At 51.3% G+C, this 23,413-nt stretch overlaps 11 protein-coding genes across 11 annotated transcripts; 5 read left to right on the forward strand and 6 right to left on the reverse strand.

Annotated features, from left to right (window-relative positions):
• Positions 1-98: 98 nt before the first annotated feature.
• On the forward strand, positions 99-1,709 carry M436DRAFT_75680 (XLF-domain-containing protein; the record flags this gene model as incomplete). Its single annotated transcript, XM_013568733.1, has 2 exons — positions 99-941; positions 987-1,709. The coding sequence occupies 2 exons, from the start codon at positions 99-101 to the stop codon at positions 1,707-1,709; spliced, it is 1,566 nt and encodes a 521-aa protein (XP_013424187.1).
• A 368-nt stretch (positions 1,710-2,077) lies between these two features.
• M436DRAFT_66775 (uncharacterized protein) lies at positions 2,078-5,225 on the forward strand (the record flags this gene model as incomplete). The annotated part of the gene is made up of 3 exons (XM_013568678.1): positions 2,078-2,358; positions 2,413-2,442; positions 2,504-5,225. The coding sequence occupies 3 exons, from the start codon at positions 2,078-2,080 to the stop codon at positions 5,223-5,225; spliced, it is 3,033 nt and encodes a 1,010-aa protein (XP_013424132.1).
• A 1,085-nt stretch (positions 5,226-6,310) lies between these two features.
• On the forward strand, positions 6,311-7,789 carry M436DRAFT_75682 (uncharacterized protein; the record flags this gene model as incomplete). The annotated part of the gene is made up of 3 exons (XM_013568734.1): positions 6,311-6,866; positions 6,922-7,235; positions 7,292-7,789. 3 exons carry the CDS (start codon positions 6,311-6,313, stop codon positions 7,787-7,789), a joined length of 1,368 nt encoding a protein of 455 aa, XP_013424188.1.
• A 483-nt stretch (positions 7,790-8,272) lies between these two features.
• On the forward strand, positions 8,273-8,705 carry M436DRAFT_54667 (40S ribosomal protein S21; the record flags this gene model as incomplete). The annotated part of the gene is made up of 2 exons (XM_013568598.1): positions 8,273-8,304; positions 8,477-8,705. 2 exons carry the CDS (start codon positions 8,273-8,275, stop codon positions 8,703-8,705), a joined length of 261 nt encoding a protein of 86 aa, XP_013424052.1.
• Positions 8,706-9,282: 577 nt separating this feature from the next.
• Positions 9,283-10,460, reverse strand: M436DRAFT_66777 (uncharacterized protein; the record flags this gene model as incomplete). The annotated part of the gene is made up of 3 exons (XM_013568679.1): positions 9,283-9,582; positions 9,860-10,184; positions 10,258-10,460. The coding sequence occupies 3 exons, from the start codon at positions 10,458-10,460 to the stop codon at positions 9,283-9,285; spliced, it is 828 nt and encodes a 275-aa protein (XP_013424133.1).
• A 472-nt stretch (positions 10,461-10,932) lies between these two features.
• On the reverse strand, positions 10,933-11,533 carry M436DRAFT_84972 (uncharacterized protein; the record flags this gene model as incomplete). Its single annotated transcript, XM_013568735.1, has 2 exons — positions 10,933-11,218; positions 11,301-11,533. 2 exons carry the CDS (start codon positions 11,531-11,533, stop codon positions 10,933-10,935), a joined length of 519 nt encoding a protein of 172 aa, XP_013424189.1.
• Positions 11,534-11,800: 267 nt separating this feature from the next.
• On the reverse strand, positions 11,801-12,136 carry M436DRAFT_84973 (uncharacterized protein; the record flags this gene model as incomplete). The annotated part of the gene is made up of 2 exons (XM_013568736.1): positions 11,801-11,921; positions 11,973-12,136. 2 exons carry the CDS (start codon positions 12,134-12,136, stop codon positions 11,801-11,803), a joined length of 285 nt encoding a protein of 94 aa, XP_013424190.1.
• A 1,132-nt stretch (positions 12,137-13,268) lies between these two features.
• Positions 13,269-14,710, forward strand: M436DRAFT_66779 (PGX, glycoside hydrolase family 28 protein; the record flags this gene model as incomplete). Its single annotated transcript, XM_013568680.1, has 2 exons — positions 13,269-13,991; positions 14,054-14,710. The coding sequence occupies 2 exons, from the start codon at positions 13,269-13,271 to the stop codon at positions 14,708-14,710; spliced, it is 1,380 nt and encodes a 459-aa protein (XP_013424134.1).
• A 494-nt stretch (positions 14,711-15,204) lies between these two features.
• On the reverse strand, positions 15,205-16,242 carry M436DRAFT_54763 (uncharacterized protein; the record flags this gene model as incomplete). The annotated part of the gene is made up of 2 exons (XM_013568606.1): positions 15,205-15,830; positions 15,888-16,242. Coding segments are annotated over 2 exons (981 nt in total), but the record flags the coding sequence as incomplete, so codon positions are not given.
• A 1,378-nt stretch (positions 16,243-17,620) lies between these two features.
• M436DRAFT_66781 (uncharacterized protein) lies at positions 17,621-18,294 on the reverse strand (the record flags this gene model as incomplete). Its single annotated transcript, XM_013568681.1, has 3 exons — positions 17,621-17,785; positions 17,902-18,059; positions 18,198-18,294. 3 exons carry the CDS (start codon positions 18,292-18,294, stop codon positions 17,621-17,623), a joined length of 420 nt encoding a protein of 139 aa, XP_013424135.1.
• A 2,146-nt stretch (positions 18,295-20,440) lies between these two features.
• On the reverse strand, positions 20,441-22,321 carry M436DRAFT_75687 (putative inosine-5'-monophosphate dehydrogenase; the record flags this gene model as incomplete). Its single annotated transcript, XM_013568737.1, has 3 exons — positions 20,441-21,591; positions 21,777-22,085; positions 22,144-22,321. The coding sequence occupies 3 exons, from the start codon at positions 22,319-22,321 to the stop codon at positions 20,441-20,443; spliced, it is 1,638 nt and encodes a 545-aa protein (XP_013424191.1).
• Between the last annotated feature and the right edge of the window lie 1,092 nt (positions 22,322-23,413).

Raw genomic sequence — 23,413 nt, forward strand, 5'->3', positions numbered from 1 at the left:
ACCCCTTCTCTTTTCCAACCACACCCATTCTCACACCGTCCCCAAACAGAATATCTCACATGCTGCTGTTCCTCGTGAAATGATCCAGTGACTTCAACATGGGCACTGAAGGCCGCTGGGAGCTCCTCAATCTCAACCTTGAGGGTCTGCCCAAGCTTCTCGTCAAGTATGTTATCGACGACCATGGCTACACTGTATCTATCACCGACCTTGCAAACATATGGATTGAGACTCTAGCCAATCTTCATGTCATACGCAACGCTGAAGAACAAAGTTGCAGCATCAACCCTGGCGATGATGTTGGTCAGTTGCGCATACTACTCGAGCAGATTCGCGATATTCTTCGTCATAAGCCCGGCACCACTGTTCACCTTGCCCTACACCCTCCTGACCATCTCAAACTTACTTTGAGAGCTCCATTGCCCCCGCCCTTGCTTACCTTCGAATGGACCATGGCGCTTGCCAAAGCCACTTCGCTCGAGGTCGTCTCCGGAGTCATATCACCTCTTCTGCTTCTTGCTCATCAACAGCAGCAGCAACTCGGTTTTCTACTCAGTCAACTCAAAGACAAGGATCATGCCATGTCGAGATTGCTCGATAAGATGGAAGCTACCAACACTGATTTGGGCTCTGTCTTTCCAGGAGTTTCGGCTGGCAGAAACTCTCAGAGGTCGTTGAAACGAAATCATGTGGCTGGTCGTGTCCCGGGTCTCGCCCCTTTCGAGCCGGGATCCGAGTTGCAGCAGAATGGAGTCTCGCCCTCTACCGAGGCGCTCTTTGCCGTGCTTCGCGATGTTCCTGGTGAAATGGCGCCTAGTCTGACTAACACGTCCCACACCTGGTGGCAGGATATGCCGAAGCAGCAGGGCGACGTAGAAGTCAGCGTGCCAATGCCCTCGGTCTTGGAAGATGACGAAACAGATGATGACCTGGACTTTCAAGTAAGAACATCTAGATTATTGAGAGCGTTGACTGACGATGAGTAGACTCAGACGATACCAGAGCAATTGCAACGACAAATGCCCGCTAATATATCCTCACCGGTCCGCTCAACCCGACGCGTGCAGAGGCACGTTTCTGCTAACGACGATAGCACCGACGATGGCAGAGTTACATCATCTCCTCCTCCTATTCTTCGCAACTTCCAACTCGGCCAGACGGAAACACCTGCACCTGACAGTCCGAGCAAACGCTCGAGTACGCAGACAAGACGCATAGGAGCGATTGGGGGCAGATCTAGCTCTCAGGCTTTACCACCATCCTCACCACCCAAGCCGCCCCCGGATATTGAACTTGGTCATGGTTTGCGATCGAGAACCACGCTATCACCAACTCCATCTTCGATGCTGCCCCCTCAGAGTCAAGCGTCTCCCTCACGTAGACGTAGGCTGGGTGGAATTGGACGTGGCAGTTCTCAGATGCAGTACTCCCAGCCATCGCTGAACAGATGGTCGTCGCAAGCTCCTCCTGTCTTGGAAGAAGACCAGCCGGACAATATTAATCTTGCTTCGGGACTTGCACCTACGGCCCGTGAAGATCGCGAGGATGCGACTGAAGGCCGACAGACTCGAGCGGCCAAGCGCAGGGCCAGTGAGGAAAGGGAACCTACGCCGAGAGAAACGTCAGCAGAGAGAGCCGACAGGAAGAGGCAAGAGCTGAAACGGAATGAAAAATCGAAAGCGCCTGTGAAGAAGAAAAGGCGATTCTAAGCTAAGTAATCAATGTACCTCTGCAGGAAACGAATGTGGTAGTATGCTCTGCGATCAAGATGGTGTATGGCGACGAGGTGTCCGATACTTGTATTACGGCTTACAGCGGCGTCGATTGAGATCCAGAGTGTCACTTGTCCTCGTTGGAGTCGACGGTGGGGATCAGATTTGTGTGCATCGTCACGATTGATCGCTGCGGCGACAGTGAGCATCGATGATTTTCTCGGTGTTCGGCCACAATCAAGAAATCTGGCGATGCGTTTGTGCTTGCCTGTTTGTCTTGCATAGTTACCCACCCTACAAGCTAATCGATAAACACACTCATCACCCTCGACTTCACAGCCATTGTTAGCCGAGGCTCTGGGACCATGTGCCAATATCGATACGATTATTATGGTTATTGCCAGCATCAAGAATTCATTCTTGTCAAGTTTTGCGAAGACGTCGTCTCTCTAGCTCGCGTTGACAAACACCAGACACGACAGAACACAGAAGGCGCGATTGTCCAAGCGCCTCCCCTCGACACAACAACTGCGTCTTTGCGCGCGGTCGAATCCAACCTCTGTATCTCTGGACCATCCATTGTTTTGACAAGAGAAGTTGATCATTCCATCTATTCATTAAGCACCATCATACACATCATTGTGAGGTTAGTCACGCCATACGCCTGCGCGTCCAAGGTTCTAGCACTGACATGTTCCAGCACCATGGCTCCTGATACTGAAGAGACCAGGTTAGTGCCCTCATCAGTGCCACGTCAATTTCTGCGAAGCATACTTACTGAACTTCAACAGCGGCTACGCACAAGAATCTGCCCAGGAAGCTGAACGCCATTACAATGATATCATCAGCGGCGGGAAACCTCCTGCATACTACAAAGCCATCGAAACTCAATTGCTGCAAGTCCTCAACAGAGTCCGCGAGCTCGCAGACCCTAGCTCTTCGGCAGCCGTCAGACTTCAACAGCTTCACGAGCACAATGGCCAATCTTCTGACCAGGCAGCCTCGATTGGTCCATCGGCCCCTGAGGCTATACATCTGGACAACTTCCCTGCGCTATCTCATGCAATTGCTCCTCGTACCGATGTCCGGATCCAGTCTTACGCAAAGGTGGTTAAGGACTCTCTCCCTCGACTACCGCCACATGTCGTCGTCCAAGAGGATGAGCTTCAAGAAATTGTCGAGCCTCGAGCTGAATCTTGTGTTTCTTCTGTTAAGGATGAAGATGGCGAATGGTGTGTCGTTGACCGCTCGGGACGTGCCGCTCGTTCCCAGAAACAGCATGCTACTGTCATTGAGCGACGCACACGCAAGAAACTCCCACAGGCATGGTTGCAGATGGATGAGGATGCCCAGACCACACGGGTCCCGCCTGAAGACGCCTCAATCGTACTCCCGTCTAGCCCCAACAAGCCCCTGCAACGTGCCGCTCGCATCAAAGGCCCTCATACCCAGCTTCCTCAAGCCCAAGCCAACTCGCTCAAGTCCAAACCGAGCAAGCCCACTTTGACCAAGGCGACAGCATCAAAGACGCCAGGCTACGCCTCGCCCACAAAGGCCTCTGCTATTCGCACTGCTGGAACATTTGAATCTGCCAGGCCCCCTTCTCCTTGCAAGTCAAGATCTGTCCGTGCCGACACGATACACAGTGCAGCCATGCTTTCTTCCGATCAGCAATCACCATCTCGGCCTGTTGGGTCTACCGCCTTTGACACCGCTCGACGTAAGGTCTCTCCAACATATGATAGATCTCCAGCCACTTCGGTCCCATTCGGTCTGGACGGAACGTGCGAGTCTGTTCACACCGGCATGTTGAAGACTCTCTCGGGCAATTCTGTACGACCTTCAAAGAAGGCAAAGCTTGATCTGAGGATCAACATACCAGACCCTTCGGATAGCTTGCCTCGCCCAGGCAGCCCTTCTCGAATTCCAATTGCAGTTCCTTCCAGCACTCCAGCTGCAGATTACGAGCCTGTGGCTTCTAATCGTGTAGCTGCACAGGCCCTCAGACTTGCTGAAGCTGATGGAACTACCCCCAAGCCTGTCGACAGAGCATCTATACTCGAACCTATTAGGAGACGCCTGTCTAGCACTTCTACTACCAGCCACGGACAATCGAGTACTTCTTCGACCGAACAACAACGCAGAGATTCTGGTCCCAAGCAGTCAAAAAAGACAGTTTACGTCGAAGGTAAATTCACAGAAGAGCCTGACATGATCAACGGCTCCGGAATGAGCATCACCGTGACAGATACTCAGGCAAAGATGCACCATCCTTCAGATACCGTTTCTTCTTCGCTGACATCCGCTCCTGAGCCCGCCTCCACACTGTTGCTTGATACTATCAAGAGGACTGCCAAAGCTCATGCCGTCCGACAAAGCGATGGTCAGATCAGAGCACATCTTGCGCCATCCTCGAACGTGGACGAAGCACAGCAAGCGAAGAAAATGCTGGAGTTCCAAGAGGCTTGCCGTGCTCAACACATCACCTGCGGTTCCTCTCCGGAGAAAGACCCTGCCGTGCTCAAGTGTGGTCCGGTCAAGGCTCACACTCGCAAGGGCCAGGAAAGGTCTTCGTCCGGCCCTGCTAGATTCAGCCTGCGCGCTACTGCTGCTCATTTCGTCCCTACACCTACTTCGGAAGATGGGTTTGGACCCTTGAGTGCACCTGAGGCAACCTTGAGTCTTTCTCTACCACCCACACCTGCTACTATCGCCCTCGCACCCGTACTTGCGTTCGCGCCACAGCTTACCTCCACACTTCCTCCCATATGTCCACCCATGCTTCCTACAGCAGTCCCTGAGAAATCCACTCAACAGTTCTCAACTCTGTGCCCCTTGGCCTTTGATGATCACTCGAGCTGGTTACCGGATGGAGATTGGAAAGACCTTCCTTATACCACCAAGCAGGCCATATTCAAAGAGAGAAAAGAGCGTGGCTCTAGCTCTGCTTCATCTCCGGATATGTCCTCGACCATGTTCTCCAACTTCACCACTAGCCCCTCTTTGTCCTCTCTGGGACCGTTCGCCGAGCCAGGCATGGAGTTGTACAGACCGCAGTGGGACTGGATGCAGCCTGGCCAAGGAGGGGTGAGGTTTGGAAGGGCACCCCTTCCGATTATGCCCAAGCTTCAACATGACGGTCACCAACGCAAAGGCTGGGATGTCAAGTCTGCGGCCCCTGGATGGCGCTACGGTTGGCGCGGAGGTGATGGTCTGGAGATCTCGTTCAAGGGTGATGGACCAATCGCCGAGAGAAACCCCAACGCACCAGTCAACTTCAACGAGTACGACAACGACTTCTATGGAAAGCCTACCAAGACAGGTCAGAAGCATGGCGGACGTGACTCGTCTGAGAGGAACGAAGTCTCGCCCAACAGCCGTGTCAGAGAGTGGGCCAGGAACGCAAACTACCCTTCTGTTCCCTGCGGTAACTTTGAAGTCATCCAGGCGATCGAACATTTGCCATACTTTCCTAACGCATGGTGTCACAGCTGCTTGCCTGGACACGTTTGAGGCGGTGGCTACAGATGCTGCATGGTTGCGAATGGGCGAAGGATGTCGCTCGTGTTCTCCTATGTTCATTGTTCTCTGGAGTTGGTATTAATGGCATCAAAAAGTAGGAGGCAGCTGAATCACAAGGATGCTCTCGACGGATGCAGGTTACATTGCTGCTGTTAACAAGCGTGGGCAAGTTGGGTTTCGATTACTTTCTGGCCGTCAAGTCATTGTTCTTCGAGATAGTTTCTCAACCGTAATACGTTCATGATTTTGTTAAGTCTCTTGTTCCCGTGAATTAATTTAGTTGTACAACTTCATGAATGGACCATCTTCTACAACCAGGTAGTCGCCGAATACTTTCAGCATGATTCGGTTGTCATGCGGATTAGTGACGGTTGTAAAGCCTCGCGGAGATGATGTGCCGCAAGAATGTGGGGAGGATCTCGAGGATCTGCGAGAAGAGCGCATCGGCTCACAAGGAGTTGTTCTGCGGACATGATTGGATGCACCCGGTTCTCTATTTTGGAGAGATTTGTGCAAGGAGTGTGACCTTGTGACGACGTTGGCTTGAGTCGGAGAGCGAACATGGAGTGGAAGAGGCGGTTTGATACGAGCGGGATCGCAAACATGATCGACGTCCAAACACGCCGTCTCTGATGGTCGGGTGGTCGCCCCTTTGCTTGGCCCAGTCCCAGTGGGCCGCCCTGCAGGTGTGCGGGCAGGCGCATATCCGCCATCCGCATCGCATTGGCCCTGAACTCTGACTTGCCTATTTTTGTCTCTGACGCCAGCAACAAGGCAATTCGTCTTCGATCTTGCGTTTTCTTCTTCTCTACGTCTTCATTCATTTGACTATTCTTAACACCTTTTCGACCACTCGATATCAACACATCGTTCGACAGCATCATTCGCTTGGTGTCGCCACACGCCCGTCTCTACACGAATCAACGACTTTTAGCGGCCGCGTGATTACGACGCCTCCCTTCCCTTCGGCCTCGAGACCACGACGCTGCCTCAGGATACGCCTCGACAGCACCACTCGCGCTACCGTGTAATCCGATATACGTGACGCACACTCGCGACGAGGAAACATACAAAACATGAAGACGATACACGCTGTGGCTGCCCTGACCGTGGCAGCGGCCTCGGCCGTTCAGGCCATGATCACTTGCGACTCAAACAACCCTTGCCCTTCCAGCGCTCCGTGCTGCTCGTCATACGGATTCTGCGGTGTTGGCGCATACTGTTTGGGAGGATGTTACCCCAAGGACTCTTTCAGCATGGACTCGTGCATGCCTGCACCTGTCTGCAAGTCGTCCGACTATGATTTCGACAACATGAACGGCTTCATCGAGAACACAGAATACCTGGGAGACCCGACTAGCGGAAACTGGGTCTTCTCTGGAGACCCGTTGATGTACAACAACGAGGCTGTCTTGCTCACCATGGCTGCCGATACATCAGGCACTCTTTTGAGTAGCACACGCTACGTCTGGTACGGCAAGATGAGTGCCACCATGAAGACCAGCCGTGGTGCCGGCGTTGTCACTGCTTTCATCATGATGAGTGACGTCAAGGATGAGATCGATTTCGAGTTCATTGGTACCGATATTGAGACTGCTCAGAGCAACTACTACTTCCAAGGAATTACTGATTGTGAGTTGCGCCGACTCCCTACGCATCTTTATACATTGGCTAACACATTCCTCAGACGGCAACGAGAAGAACCTTTCTGCGCCCAACACTGACTCAACATGGCACACTTACACAATCGACTGGCAGCCCGACTCGCTCAGCTGGGAGGTTGACGGCCAGGTTCTCCGCACTCTGTATCGTAACGAGACTTACAACGAGACCGCCGGCCAGTACCACTACCCCCAGACCCCTTCCAGAGTCCAATTCAGTTTGTGGCCTGCTGGTAAGGCTGGTAACGCTCAGGGTACTATTGAGTGGGCTGGTGGTGAGATTGATTGGAACAGCCCGTACATGCAGAACGGTTATTACTATGCCATGGTCAAGGATGTCGTAAGTTTGAATTTATACTGACCAACTGTTTGCGCAATACTGATCAATTTCGACAGACTGTTGACTGCTACAACCCTCCCTCTGGTTACAACAACCAGGGCAACAAGGCTTACTGGTACGAGAACAAGTACGGCACCAACGACACAGTCGTTGTTGGCAACAACAATACCATCTTGTCCTCTTTCCTCGCCACTGGTGAGGATCCCAACAAGGGTGCCAGCTCGAGTAAATCATCTACTGCTACTAAAAGCGGCAGCCAGTCATCATCTTCATCTTCTGCCACCGCTCAGCCCGAGACCATCCCTGGTGTTTCAGGCGGTGGTTCGCGCGAATCTGGCAGTGATGTTGGTAGTGGCTCCTCGTCTTCTGGCAACAGTGGTTCGTCGGGCTCTTCGGGCTCATCAGGCTCCGCGGATTCTGGCTCCTACTCAGGAGGCTCTAGCTCGTTCTCACAGGGCTTGGAGACCGGTAGCGGCACCAACGACGGGAGCAGAGTGGTCGCAGGCAGCCTTGTTGCGCTTGTGGCCTTCTTTGCTGCTGCCATGATGCTGTAAACAAAAGCATGGAGAGGACGTTACGAATTTTGGGAGTTCTTGTTAATACTGCTTGCATTCTGGTTTGCTTCTTTTGTGTTTCTTTATTCTTGATATCGAAGTAATACCTTGGGGTTTCGAGATGCATAGAGCGATGGTTTTGGTCGTTCAATCGACAGCAGTTTTTCTGGTGCGACCAACCTTGGTCATGTCTGTTTTCAGCTACATCCAAGTGAAACATACGGACTATAAGCTAAACAATCTAGAAGATGAATGAATGCTTCACTAGATGATGGTAAAGTGATGGGCTGAGCAGTCAGTTCGAAGCCGGAAAAACAATGATCCAGAGCGAACGCACAGACCACAAAGCCCGCGAAAAGTCAGGCTTGGCGTCAAAATGGGCTGGGGGCTTGTCGAAATCCTCTCCCGCTCGCACCGCCGAACGTCGTCGTCTCTCAGTCCCATTTTCTTTTCGCCAACCACCAACCTCACAACACCGTCACCATGGAGAACGAACGCGGAGAACTCGTCGACCTGTACGATCCCCCTATGATTCCTTGATCCCCGTCCTGCCGTCACGGACCCCTTAAAGCGCGCCCTCGAGCGACAGAAAGAGAACCCACGAAACACGCACACCGACGCAGAGACGCAGGCAGAAAGAAAAAACAAGCAGAGCAAAAAAGGCTGACATGTTTTCGCACGCTGCAGTTACGTCCCCCGCAAGTGCAGCGCCACCAACCGCATCATCAAGGCCAAGGACCACGGTTCCGTCCAGATCTCTGTCGCAAAGGTCGACGAGAACGGCAGATTCAACGGCGAGACCCAGGCCTACGCTCTCTGCGGCTTCGTCCGCGCCATGGGCGAGTCCGACGACTGCATCAACCGCCTTGCTCAGCGTGACGGCTACCTCAAGAACGTCTGGAGCGCCAGCCGATAAGCGTCTCGCTTGAGGAAGGAAGAATGGGAACTCTTTTTGCGCGTTGAGGTGAGCGAACTCGGAATCTACACAAGCATGCGACGACAAGTGCTGATTGAGGAGAAGGACATGACGAAAACACCATGGCATCATGGAGGACCCCCCAGGACTTGCTTAAAACAACGACGAAAGGGGACTCTTTGGCTGGTCCGGTTTGCGAGCGCGCGCGACACCCGACTCCGATTGAAGGACGCGCGAAACAAAAAAGCAGCATATTACCAAGACTCTCACACGCAAGAAACAAAAACATACCCACCCCTTTCGACTGTGCTTGTCAACGAAAAGAAAATGATATATCCCTACCCAAAAAACCGCGATTTCAGTCTTCCGTTTCGTATCTCCCATTGTCTTTCCACCTACCACAGCCTGTGAGTCACTGGACATCTCAAATGTGCCATCCAGTCGATCTGCGTGTTTGCCATGACCATCAATGTGTTTGAAGTAAAACCTGCCTACACGACTTGTGCCATCTCTCTTGCGAAGTCGGCATTCGTAGCCTTCCTCTATCCAAGGTCGACTCTCTCCTTTATCCGTGTCATCAACATTTCTTATTCACTGTCGTTTCTTCATCCATAAATCTCCCTCTAAACATGCGACACAGGCCCATTACCTTTTTGCGTGCCCTGGTGCAAATGAGGTCGGGCTCGGAAAGGAAACTGAACCATGGGTTCAGCGGCCCTGCTATCTTGAACCCTTGTTCTCTTTTCTCTTCTGCATCAGTCGCTAGAGTGATTGTCAAAAGGGCATACTCCTTTGTAAGTTTGCGGCCGCTTGAGAGCACAGGTCGTTGATACAGATACGGGAGGTACACATCTTTGAACTCGTCTTTCATCTCATACTATCGGTTTATCTTCGTCATAACAAAGGACATAGGTGGACACTCGAAGAGGAAGCTCTGTACGTTCCAACTTGATATGAACGTTCGATTGACATGGCTTCATTTCCATTGACATGTCTCGCCATGGACCGCTTCATTATGCGGTTCTGACCAATTTTCTCGGCGTTTTCCATCACAATTGACCTTTTGGAGTATGATGCTTCCTTTCCAACTAATTCTGTCATCTCCAAGAAATGTTCAATCATCGATCATTCTCCTTCCCAAGGCAACCTCTCACTTCTCTCTCAACCATCCCTTTGACCTCTTCAACAATCATCTCCACAGCAAGTGTCTCGACTCTTCCTCTGTACTTCTCCATCACATCCTCGAAGCTGCTTGTCCAAGGGAAGTCGCCAAGACTGCCCACTTCTTCTTCTTCTTCTGCTGCCTTGAGTCTAGTTTCTAGATTCTTGCGGTTGATCTCGCCATTGAATCCAGAGAAGTAATAGCGGAGGACCAAAACGGCGAGAGAGCTTTTGGAAGAGAGGTGAGCTTGTTTGGCTAGCCGTGCTACCACTTCTGATATTGTGTGGGTGGTGATGAAGGTTGTGATTTTGCGAGCACTATGTTCATTTCTTCTGTCGGCTATTCTGCTTGGATGAAGAGGCGAGGTGTGAAGGGCACAGAGAGGCATACTTTTCTGCTTCCTTCTCGATGAAGAGGAATGCTTCAGAGGATGGCTCTTGAGCTTTTGCTACATGGAGATTGAGGTCTTGAAGGACGGTGGCATCTGTGTTCGTGTCTTTTAGTGTTCGGTGTAGTGTTTTGAGACCTTTGGCCAGTTGTTTGGCTTGTTGCTTGCCAGTGGCTACTCGATGGGAAAGCTCAAATGTTACCATGGCTTATGAAGTGGATTCCGGACTGGTATGTGTGGAATGCTGTGAGTTGAAGTGAGAAAGTCGATGGCAGTGGCAGAGTTTTGTATTTATGCCGGCATGTGCTTGAGCTCTATCACAGGATATGGCTTTTGCATACTTGGCACATGCTGGGATCAGGTTGGAAGAGTCGTCGTGGGTCGGCGCTGGCTTGTGAGTTGTCACACTGACCTGTACCAGCGGCAGTCATCCTACTGGTTGAACACGCATGTGTACTGGAGCGTGATAAGAATTCCATATGTTCAAACAGCAGGGACAGATTTGCATTGGTTTGTTCTTGCCAAAGTCGAGCGTGGCGCGTGCCAGTTGATGTGGGCTGTTCTTTCCTCCTAAAACGCCATCCAAGATTGCAGTCGGGACCTCTCAAACCTACGGTCCTGTCTGATCCTCCTTTCCATCCATCTTAGACGTGCGGCATGAGTCTTGCTCGCTTCACTTAGTATCCGGGCATGTTGTCAACCGACTTGACGAGTTCTCTCTGGACCAGTCCGGCAAAGGCTGCGACGATGTGCTTCTTGATGGCTTCTTCGGAGTCGAGTGCCTCGAGGCTAGCTCTCTGATACACAGCGTTGAGAATGTCCTTCTTGTCGATCCAGTCGACAGCGGCCTGCAGAGCAGCACCAGAGGGGCCGTTGAAGATTCTTCCCTTCCAGATCTCGTCCATGGTGGACTTCAAGACCTTTTCGACGGATCCCTTGACGATGGAGAAGACGTAGGAGGAACTATTCATCGTCAGACCTCGTCGATGCTGATCATTCTCTCTTGACTTGCCTGGCGTGGTTCTCTTCCAGTTTTTGGACACACGTCTCGACTTGCGTAAGCGCCGCGAGCACTTCGTTCTGCTGCCAGTCGGGGAGGTGGGAGTACGACAGGCTTGAGCGCTTCTGAGAGAGCAGTGACTTGATGCCTTGAAGGTCAGTGTCAATGCGGAACTGCTGCTCCCACTCCAGGCCTTGTTTAGGGGTTGCGAGGGCGTTGCTCAAGCGCTCGATCTTGCGCTGGAGCTCTTGCGTTTCATGTTCCGCGAGGATGGTCATCTTGGTGCTTGAGACTGTTGATGGTGGGAGATAGGAGAGAAAGGGAGACGTGATACTTTCTTTCTGATACCAAGCTTCGCGTGTTGGACAATGTTACGCGTTTTGGACGTGTCGATCTTCTATGCTTTCACCGCTGCTCTTCATGTTGGTACATTCGCCAACCACCCTCACCTACGTGGCTACTAAATGCTTTTCTGGCAACCCCCTGTACTATCTTGTCGTCCATATCCCCTTCGCAGCACCCTGTAGTGTAGAACCTATAGAAGTTTAGAGTATCTCCTCTTCCAACTCGCCAGTCACAGGGGGCTGTTTGGTGTTCTGTTGCTGGTTGTGTCCGACGTCACTACCAGGAGGAGATGCCGAAGTGTTAGAAGGTCTGGTCATGTCACTAGACAAGCAATCAGTATACTGGCTTCTGTGCCAAACATCATTGACATACCTGTAGATGCAGTCATTGAGATAGAGAAGATCACTTTTCGCATCTTCCATCAGAGAGTCGGCTTTGTCAACAACACGAAGGTTTTGCTCATTGTCTTTGATCAATCCGTGAAGTTTGCTGAGATTACCGTAGATAGCCTCCAATAGTTCGCGGTAGTCGGTCATGATGTGTGGAGGAAGGTTGGACTGCAGGATTGTTGTGTCGGAGTGTGGTCAGGAATGGGTTGACGTCCAGCATGATATATAGGTTTACACCGTGTTATCAAACCCAGCCAAGAGAAGGCTTCTTTCTCAAGTTTTACTTTCACCTACACTGAGTGTTGTGAAGCACTTACAGTTAACTGCCTAATAGAACAAAGAGTGATAAGTCAGAGACATGGATGAGAAGCCAACAAGTCTGGAAGAGCACAATGCCTGCTCTGTAAGACAAAGAAGAATTGAAGGCATACGTCTTGATTCAGGACATGCAAACAATCTCACCTCTGTTCTTGGAGAGGTACTCACAACTAATGTCTAAGGCTTGTGGTTTCATGGCAGAGTTAATGTGGCTTTGAGTGACACATTGAGGATGAGTAGTCGTCAAAGAGTGTGATGCATGGCTCCATGTGGCGTTGGAAGAAGCACCGAAGCTTGACAAAGCCACGATCTTGGCGCATGCTTTGAAGGGATATGGATTATACACGCAAACTTTACCCCAACAATCGGTTCTGTGGTGTAGTTGGTTATCACTTCTGTCTAACACACAGGCGGTCCTGAGTTCGAGCCTCAGCGGAATCATTGCTTTTGCTATCAGGCGCATCGTTTTTGGTCCATGGAATGTCATGATGTATCATCTTGGATGGTGGATACAATTTTGAAGAATTCTGGAGGCAGGTGCGCTCGATTGGTCGGCACTACGGGCTCACGACGCTGCCATGTGACTTCTGTGCCGAACTTCCTGTGCTTGCCCTCCCTGCCTGAAATCTCCACATCCACATTGACTCTCGCGTCGGACAGACTATATCCCGCCAATAGCATATCTTCCTGTTTCTCCGTCTATCAGAAATGATCTGAGGACATCTAGGACGTGCAGGACATGTTCCTTCAATCGGTTAGCTGCCCTCAATGTTCCCCATATTTTCCAAGTTACCCCGTGGGCGGGACACTTGCGGAGAAACAGACAACCTTCGCTAGAGGCGTCATCTTTGTAGGGGGGCTTTCTTCACGATATGCACTTATATAAAGGCTATAATCGGTCGCGTTTCAAGATGTGTCTGTATCCGTTCTCATTTCTGTCTCTCTTACACGCATCTAGAAGATGTTGTTCCAGCCACTCTTTGCTGCGGCTCTTTTGAGCGCTATCACAGCTGTTGCTTCGCCTACATGGTCTGCTCAGCAGGAATACACCAAGTCTTTGCCAAAGAGTGTTTCCAAACATCAAGGAACGCGTCCGAAGACCGACATCTCTCCGAAGAAGCCCTTCAAGCCTTTCCCTTCCTCACCTTCCAGAAACAGAGTCTGTTATGTTAGCTCTCACAACGACGGCGTGACCGACGACTCGGACTACATTCTTTCCGCCATCAACAAGTGCAACAATGGCGGTCATGTCATCTTTTCCCAGGGCCAGAAGTACGTGATCGGTACGGCATTGAACCTGACCTACCTCAACCACATCGATCTCGATATTCAAGGTTATGTTCAATTCACCAACGACACCGACTACTGGCAAGCAAATGCTTTCAAGCAAGTCTTCCAGAACGCCACTACATTCTTCCAGCTCGGTGGAAACGATGTGAATGTCTACGGTGGTGGTTTCCTCGATGGCAACGGCCAAGTCTGGTATGACTTGTATGCTCAGAACATCTACATTCTCAGACCTATCCTCTTTGGTGCTGTCGGTCTGCACAACTCGACTATCCAGAACTTGAACTTCCGCTACAGCCCTCAGTACTACAACTGGGTTGCCAACAGCACCAATGTCTTGTTCTCGAACATCTCCATCTCTGGATCCAGTCAGAGCAAGAACCCAGCCAAGAACACTGTAAGAAAAACACTATCGAAAAGACTTTCTAGGTCTAGCTTGCTAATCATGCTTCTCTCTAGGATGGATGGGACACCTACCGCAGCGACAACATTGTCATCCAAAACTCAAACATCAACAACGGCGACGACTGTGTCTCTTTCAAGCCAAACTCTACCAACATCCTTGTGCAGAACTTGCAATGTAACGGCAGCCACGGCATCAGTGTTGGCTCCCTAGGCCAATACCCCACTGAAACCGATATCGTCGAAAACGTCCTCGTCTACAACGTTTCAATGTCCAACGCCAGCGACGGTGCCCGCATCAAAGTCTGGCCAGGCTCACCCGCAGCCCTCTCCGGCGACCTCCAAGGCGGCGGTGGCAAAGGCCGCGTCAACAACATCACCTACGACACCATGAGCATCAACAACGTCGACTACGCTATCGAAGTCACTCAATGCTACGGTCAGAAGAACTTGACTGCTTGCAATGAGTTCCCTTCCAAACTGACCATATCAAACATCGTCATGAAGAACATTCATGGCACCACTAGTGCAAAGTACAATCCTATTTCTGGATATGTGGTTTGCAGTAGCCCGAGCGTTTGCACCGACATCAAGTTGTCGGATATCAATCTGAGCAGTCCGAATGGCACGGTGAATGAGTTTTCGTGTGGCAATGTGGATGAGAGTTTGTTGCAGGGCATCCAATGTACCACTATCAACAAAGGCTACAACTAAACTTTTGTAGTCTCTATATAGTACATAGCCTCTGGAAGTATGCATTCAATCCTCACGATCAACAATGTCCTTGATACAAGAGCAAAACGTGAAAGCATTGATGACCGATCCAGCAAAAAACCAGAGCAAAGACTCTTTGGAAAAACTCACATACAACTTCCCTTGATCAAAGCCACCCAATGACGGACGTCAGGCTGCCATACGGCAGATTCAAGACTGTACACGGCGGGATTTGAACGGTGGTTCTATTACCGAATGTGGTCGAGGCGTGAGTGTAAGCCGTTACAGCACTCAGTCCGATCACAGTGATCATAGGGAGTCGAGTTGAATGTGTAGCCTAGTAAGTGAAAGGAGACGGACGGTGGATGGATGATGTGAAGGTTTGATTCACAGGTCTTACTGGTAGATGACCCAGAGACTTGCAAGATGCTGTTCGAGTGCTTAGATACTCATGAATATGACCATATGGCTAGAACCACATCTGAAAAGCAGTCTTACAACTTGTTCTCGCGGCCTTCAGCCAACACCTCCTTCCTCCATCCGACTTCCACCCTCCTGGGTCCTTCCTTCTTGAACTCCACCAATACAACTCTCTCGTCATCTCCTTTCCTTCCTTCAGCCTCTGCCTCAGCACCAGGTTTGTCAAGCCCTAGCACCACTCTTCCGTCTTCTCTCTTCTTACCTCCCAACACAGTAGGAGAAATACATTTCTCACCCCAGTTGCCTTGCTTGACAAAATCAAGCACTTGATCACGCTGCTTTTGTAATGTTGCGGCATCTGGTGTCGGGGCTTCTTTGCCTACATCTCCTTGTGGACACAGGAAGGGCGAGAGTAGATACATGAGGAAGAATTGAGGAGGGAAGAGGACGATGCGGGAGGAGCGGGCGAGACGTAGCCATGTCGCAGGAGGTAGGAAGCGGGCGGCGGTGTGTTCGAGGCCGCCGTCGTGGGTGGGGACTGGGATCATCGTCTCTGGCTCGTCTTCTTCGGCGTTGGAAGAGGAAGATGGCAGATTCTTGGAAGTGTTGCTGAGAGGCAGTAGATAGATGTACATTTGTGTCGTGAAGCGTTTGGGCAGATTGGTGGGTGTGATCCAGCGAGTAAATGGAATCAGATTATCTGCCTTGATGTCAGTTTTGCTCCAAGACAACAGTCACTTGGCCGCAGAGAACTTACCCAGGTCAGCCTTTGCGTCTTTCTCCTCCAACCAGTCTTCAAACTTGATTTTGTCTCCATGTACAAGCTTTCTGACTTTGACCCTCTCGTCTTCGTCTACCTCCAGCAACCTGCCATCCTTGGTTCTCGCCAGCAGTATGCCACTTTCTTCAAAGGTCTCGCGGACAGCAGCCATACGATATACTTCGCTATCATGGTGGCGAGAAGCGTCTTCAGGGACTGGTGGGTCGCCGTCATGGAAGGGAGATATGTTGCCGCCTGGAAAGACGTGTGCGGAAGCAAACGACGATGAAGTTTGAACTCGGCGCAGTAGTAGAATGTGGTTTTGTGGCGATATCAACAAGACACTGGAAGTATTGTCAGTCGATTGAGAAGCAAGAAATGTTTCGCTGACAGAAATGGTAAGGCAGAGGACAAATATAGTCAGGGTCGCACTCGTAGCATAATTTATTTGACATCTCTGAGCATTTGAGCAATAACAACATCGGCGACAGATCTGACAAGTCTGGCAATGGAAAGTGATGTCGCGAGATCATCGACTGAGGAAAGACGAAAGTGTGGCAGGGGAAGTCGCGATGTTGACCAACACAGTTGCCAATATAAAACAGCATGAGTCGTAAGTCAGACACAACAACCACGTCACGTACCTCGAACTCGGTCTGGGGATGGCAGGCGCTTTCTTGCCCTTCTCGCCATTTCCCTCATACCCTTTCCCCAAAGCTGTAGTTTTTGACATGCTGCGAGATGTTGTTCGTGTTTGACTTGATAATATCAATGGTCTTGAGGCACGAAAAGCAATGACGTCGATGATAGGAGATGCCAGTGAGGTTGGCGCAAACAAACGAGCAAGATGCATACAGAGTGCACCGAGGTTAGAGTGTAGGGAAGAACAGAGGCGATATATCAGATAGTACAAGGAACGTTAGAGGGTTCTCGGATAGACTTGTGGAGGGGGATGTATAGATGCGGACAGCCGAGGCACGTCTAGCGCCCGTTTCGGAGGTGTGCAAGAGAGAAATCGATGTGTGGCGGCCAACCAAGGAGACAGGTACAACTATTACTGACGGGATCAATTATTTGTAAGTTGCAAGTATTCTTGACATTCAATGAAGACACAAGAATGTGGTCGTGGTGATGTTAAAAGCATTGCGAGTGATTTTGATAAGGAAGCGACGTTAACTTGGGGCTCTAAGCCGCAAAGTTGGAAGCAAGCTGTCCTGAGCTCCAGGCCCAAGAGCTCAAGCTCCAAAGAGCTACAGCTCGTCCAGACAGCTATTCTAGATGTCCAAAAGATACGGAAATGGTAAATGGACATTGTAGATTGCAATTAGCCGGGCTATGGATCCAGGGTTGGTCGCTACAATGTGGCGGTCGAGATGTCGCATTGAACTGGCTGTTGCGGTAGTGTCACATTAATCGATCAGCAGCGAGCAGTGGCTGAAGAGCTGCTGTGTCACATTGAGGAAGAAAGGCAAACGTCAGTTGGTGTGGTCAGGACAGGCGTTTCATTTCAAAAAGCCTCCCCAGTGTATGAGTAGAGGATTTTCTTGTTTGTTTTTAAGAAAGTCTTGAAAGAGCCCCGTCGTATCCTGGCCATGTCATCATCCTTCGACAATTCATCCCTCCGGGCGTCAATAGAAAATAATGTACACGTCGATGTTTTGGTTTCCACGCAGACCGGCGTTGACTTTGAACTCCCCAAAAGACATCGCTCATTGCAGAGGTGAAGACGTTTACACGTACTTGCACATCATGGCAACCATCAAGTCGAAAAGACCGATGGCCTCGACGAAGGCGAAACCAAGAATGGCGTAAGAGAAGAGCTGGCCACGGAGAGAGGGGTTACGGGCGACACCCTGGAGGAGGGCAGCGAAGACGAGACCGATACCGATACCAGCCTGCAGACAATTAGCTCGAGGTACTGGGAAGTACAGGCGTAGTATCATTGAAGGTGAGTTGGATGAGAATTGTTGAGGTCCAAAACATCCGACATGATATACGGGAGGGTACTTACACCACCGAGACCGATAGCAGCGTTACCCATACCAATGTTCTGGGAGACCTGGACGAGGGCGTTGGCCATCTCGGAAGAGTAGGCGCGGCGGGCGGCAGGGGCGACCTTCTGGGCCATGGAGACGGCCTGGGGGCGGACGAAAGTGGCCTGGCGGAGACCTTGAAAGAGCGTCAGAACATTGTTGTTTCAAATCAATTGAGCTTGTCATTGATGGATGAAATGGTGATGGAGGTAGAGGGTGGTTCGATGTTTCGATGGAGGTGTGATGAGGTGACGTTGAGGTGGTGATGATTTACCAGAGAAGGCGCGCTGGGCGACCTTGGGCTGGACTGCGCGGAAGGCAGCAGGGCGAGCGGCCATCTGGGCGAACTTGGGGGCGATTCTGGAGGCCATTTCGAATGATATGGATGTGTGAAAGGGGATGGAGAGGAGAGTTGTTGATGAAGGATGGAAGATAAGGGTTGAGAGATCGGGGCGGAAGCTTTCCCTTGGTGGACGACGAGTGAGCAGAGGTCAAGGGGGAAAGCCGTGGGAGCCCACGCAGAATTTTCTTGTACTGCCGGTCCGGTGGCCGTGTGATTTGGCCTCGTTTGCTTCACTCAAGGCCAAGAGGCGTAGCTTAACCGAGTCCAAGTGGGTCTATTCCACTCCACGAAGCTCGACAATTGGCCAGTTGCGCTCAGCACACAGACCATCCGCCTCCGAATCCTGGCCGATGTTAGGAGTTTCAATTCAACTCACAACAGCAATAGCTGCGAAGTAAAACAGAACAATGCCGTTCAACTTCGTGCGGCTCAGCTTCAGAGTCAATCGATTTTCGCGTCCACAGTGAGTTCGGGGTGTGATATATAATTTAATATCTCAACAGAGTGACAGAAGCGATGGCCAACGATAGTCTAAATCAATAGCGCCCGCATCCGCGTCAGTGATCTGGAGCTCCCCCAGCCAACTGTTTAGGCTGGGGCGTGCTTCACTCCGAGTGAACTGAGCCAAAGCGCTCTATTCAGTTTGATGTCGAATGGTCAGTGATAGAGGCTGAGACTGAATGACTGCTTCCTGCAGTACTTCGGTTTGACCACACGATCGGCCTCGGAAAATATAGCGGCGATTATTGCCATGTATAATGGTGACTTGTTCGAGACTTGATGAAGAGACATGACATGGCTGTCCAATGGAACTTAGAAAGCTCCGGAAGAAGCAAACCTTTGAGGTATATATCGTGGTATTGGGCAAGCGACTGCGGCTTGAATGTGCTGGACGATCACGAAGAGAGGCTGACAGCTCGATGAATTCTTTCTCATCAGGCGTCAAGGTAGACAGGACAGATGCATTGTGGTATAGTAGTGAGTTGTCGACTTGCCTGGATAGCCATTTCCAGCAAGGAATAGAGAGACTAACCGTTCAAGGTAGGCGGCTAGCATAAGACAAGCGAGTCGTTCAATGCTCAAAGAAGCAAAGTGTCTCCAGGATGCGTCAAGCATGGGCTGCAGGCATCGAGCATCATCAGCAAGCATAAAGGCAACCAGCTACCCCATTCTTGAAGTCCCTCTCTTTTTGCCAGAGTCGACGACCGGGAGCTCAAGCAAACGGAAATGGCCTCGAACGTGGTTTCAAGTTCCATGCGGGCGATAATTCGAGAGTCGGACGTCGAGAGGCCAAAAGTCGTCGCCCGCGCCTTTCCGGGCCAACCCGACGATCGCTGCGAGCTTCAGCAAATTGCGCCCGCCAAGTTGGCGCGATGAGCCGCTGACAACGAGCACTCCAGCGACGTGCTCAATGAGCTCTGCATGTGCTACTCACGTCCTGTCTTACCAGACGACAATGAGCGCGAGGCTCTAGTAGTGTTGCTGAGTTGAACCTGAACTGATCGATAGACTAGGCCTCGGACCAGCTCAGCCGACGTGGAGACATGTACTGCATTGTCCAGCTTCATCAAGGTGCCTGCAAGAGACATGAAAGTCAACAAACGACGTCTGGACAGACGTGTCGTGCACTTCCCGCATGCAATCAAGCCGCCGACTTGAAGCAGCAGCGAATGCAGCTTCCCGGTCCTGCTGTGTCACCACGCCCTCATGCTCGTACTCTGATACCCACGACCAAGTCCTTCTCGACGATATTTGACACGTCACGATAGCTCTGCTTCAGGCTCTCCAGACACACGGAGCTAGTCTATCAGTATCGTACTACAAGAGCTTCAGCCGGCATGTAGAGCGTTTGGCTCTTGGTTGACACATCGATTGTCCGAACACTGCTTCTTGGAAATACCTCGCTTGCAGCAATGAACTCGAGCGATCATGGACAGAGCATGGGTGAGTTAGAAGGTGGCGCAGGTCCGCATCACATGCACATATAAAGGAAGAGTCAAGGACAAATGAGGTGTATGTGCAAAATATGCGCAGCATGAATTCATATTCAAATTCATCCCTTCCCAATTCATGAACGCCAAATGTAAATGCTTTCAATCGAACTCCACAGTGTAACTCCCATCTTTTTTATCGTAACCGACCCATGGCTTTTTCCCGTTCATGGTCTAATTCCTCTAAGCGTAGAGCTTCTTGTCGAAGCTGTGGAGACCATGAACGTTACCCTCAGCCTGGGCAGAGACGGTACGGAGCTCGAATCTAACCTCGCCATCAATGACACCTTGGCGGAGAGCGACCAAGCTGGTGACACCAATGTCCTGGAGGGAGTGCTGAACACCCGAAATGAGGTAAGGAACGAACTTGGTGACGGATCCACGGTCGAGGACGGAACCAGAGACACCCTGAGCAACAAGGAGGTTGTCGCCCTCGGAGAAGTAGCGGGCGGTACCGGCGTTGGAAGCCTTGGGGTCGTTGGGGTTGGCAGAGCCAACACCAGCCTTCTTGTCCGACATGGCGTCGATGGAGCCCATACCTCTGTAGGCCTTGACGAGCTGACCCTCGCGAGAGACGTAAGACTCACCGGGCGACTCGGTGGTACCGGCAAGGAGACCTCCCATCATAACGGTGCTGGCACCAAGGGCGAGACCCTTGACAATGTGACCAACGTTTTGGATACCACCGTCAGCGATGCAGGGAACACCGAAACGGGCAGCGAACGAGGTGACGCTGTGGACGGAAGCAGCCTGGGGGCGACCGACAGCCATGACCTCCTGGGTGATGCAGGCGGAGCCAGAGCCCATACCGATTCTGAGACCGTCAACACCAGCGGCGATGAGGCCAGCAGCCTGCTCGCGAGTGACAACGTTGCCACCGATAACATCGAGGCTGGGGTGGGTCTTCTTGATGTACTTGATCATCTCGATCTGGTACATGGAGTTACCCTGGGAAGAGTCGAGGATGACGATGTCGAGACCAGCATCGACGAGCTTCTGGAGACGGGCCTTGTCGTCGGGGCGGGTACCGATGGCGGCAGCGGCGATCAGCTGCTTGGACTCGGAGAGCTTGGAGGCAAGGGGGTAGTTCAAGTTCTTCATCAAGTCGGAGCGCGAGACGAGCGAAATGAGGTTGCCGCTGTCGTCGACGATGGGGAGCTTGCCCTTCTTGGACTTTTGCAGGATGGCGTTGGCCTCGCCGAGCTCAATACCGGCCTTAGCGGTGACGAGCTCGGTAGACATGACCTTGCTGACAGAGTCTCTCAGGTTGTCGTGGAACTGGATGTCGCGGGGAGTGATGATACCGAGGAGCTTGGAGCGAAGCTTGCCGGACTCTGTAAATTCATGTTAGCCGTGCTGTTTTGAAACAGAGCTCAGAAAAAACATGGGATCGTGTGTGTTTTTCAGATTCCAAAATATTTCTCCACAACAGATTGACTTGAATGCGGTTGAACGAAAGTTATTATATTTGTTGAGTCATCCTCAAACGGGGAGAGCGAAGAAAGATATTTTTGCTTACCAGTGACGGGGAAACCACCGAAACCGAGCTTCTCCTTGAGGGCAATGGCCTCGCCGACAGTGGTCTCGGGAGAGATGACAACGGGGTCGAGGATGAAACCGTTCTCGTAGCGCTTGACCTTGCGGACCATCTCGGCCTGCTCGTCGGCAGAGCAATTGTGGTGAATAACACCGAGACCACCGAGGAGAGCCATGTGGATGGCCATGTTGTGCTCGGTGACAGTGTCCATGGGGGAAGAGAGGAGGGGAGTCTTGAGGGAGATGCGCTTGGTAACGGGCGAGTCAAGGGTGACCTCGTTGGCGGAGAAGCCTGGATTGAGAAGTAAGCACGCTGATAACGGTGCGCATGCGCATTCAGCGGCTCATACCAATGTAACCAGGGAGAACCAGGAAATCGTTGTAGGTCAGACCGCCGTTGTTCTTGGAGTCGAGAAGGGTCTGGACGTCGATGCCATCGCGCTCGGGGTACTCGCTCTTGACAATGTCAAGGGCGTTCTGGTAGTCAAGGATCTTCTCCTTGTGAAGAACGGGAACTTGAGTGGTCATTTTGGCGGAGAGTCGTGTATCGTGTGATTAAGAGAAAAGAAAACGGATCTTGAGGAAAAGACAAATGACGCAAAGGGGTATCTCGATTGGAAGTAGTACGACGAAGAGGTCGACGGGTTCAAGTGTGAATACTTTCCCCAAGAAAAGAAGAGAGAAAAGAGAGTTGTTCGAGATTTTCTGCGCATCCTCGACGAACAGGCTTCGGCCACGGCCTACCCGCGATCTGTGCACTCGAGTTTGCAATGTTTGACCATCGGTCTTAAGAGGACCCTTCTTACTTATCACCGTCACCATCAGCTACCTGGTAGTTCTGGCACCGATCTGTTCCACACTCTCTCTGCTCAATGACAGGTGCTTCAGACCGAGCAGGTACTTAGCCGTGGTAGCCAAGGTTCTCACGAAGCCGCTATATCATCCACCGCTGTCTCAAGTCTTGTCGTTCATTTCGTTCTTTTCCAAACATTGAGACAAAGTGGGATGCCTTGATGAGAGCACTAGCCAGCCCGCCACTCCAAGAAGTGAGAAAATACAGCCAGCGGTCAAGTCAGCCCTGGGCATGCAGAAATAAATCCAATCATCCCGAGTTCTTGTCGCTATAGACCATGATACACTGTTATTGCCGTCGAGTTTGGATAGAATTGACGCAAGGTATAACACAGTAGAAAGGATCCCTTGATGAGAATATTTAGTGTTTGAGTAACAAGGTTTGGTTTCGGATGCGGGTGGGCTTGTTGACAAACAAACCTGGAAAGTCGAGCTTTTCGGCCCACCATTCTCCTGCATATCACATCACGCCAGCCTGCTGCTCTGTTCAGCGCCAACTATTCTTCGAGGTCGCAGATATCCAGTCTGCTAGGAACGAACGGTCGTTTCAAAAGCTTGTGACTTTGGTCCGCAAGCGAAATCAAGAACGGGTGTCGTAACGGGCGTGTTTACGGGGACTGAGCGTTGCAAAGCAATCGATTTCTGCCCTGCTATGCCGTCTGGTCGAGTCGACGACTTTTCCCTTGTCTGCTGCTCGTACTGCCATTGCTGATAGCAGTGTTGCGGGCGACGTCGCCGCTCTTTTCTCGACAAACAATTCGCCGTCTC

The sequence above is a fragment of the Aureobasidium namibiae genome (genome assembly GCF_000721765.1).
Source record: "Aureobasidium namibiae CBS 147.97 unplaced genomic scaffold scaffold_18, whole genome shotgun sequence".
Classification (NCBI taxonomy): Eukaryota; Fungi; Ascomycota; class Dothideomycetes; order Dothideales; family Saccotheciaceae; genus Aureobasidium; species Aureobasidium namibiae.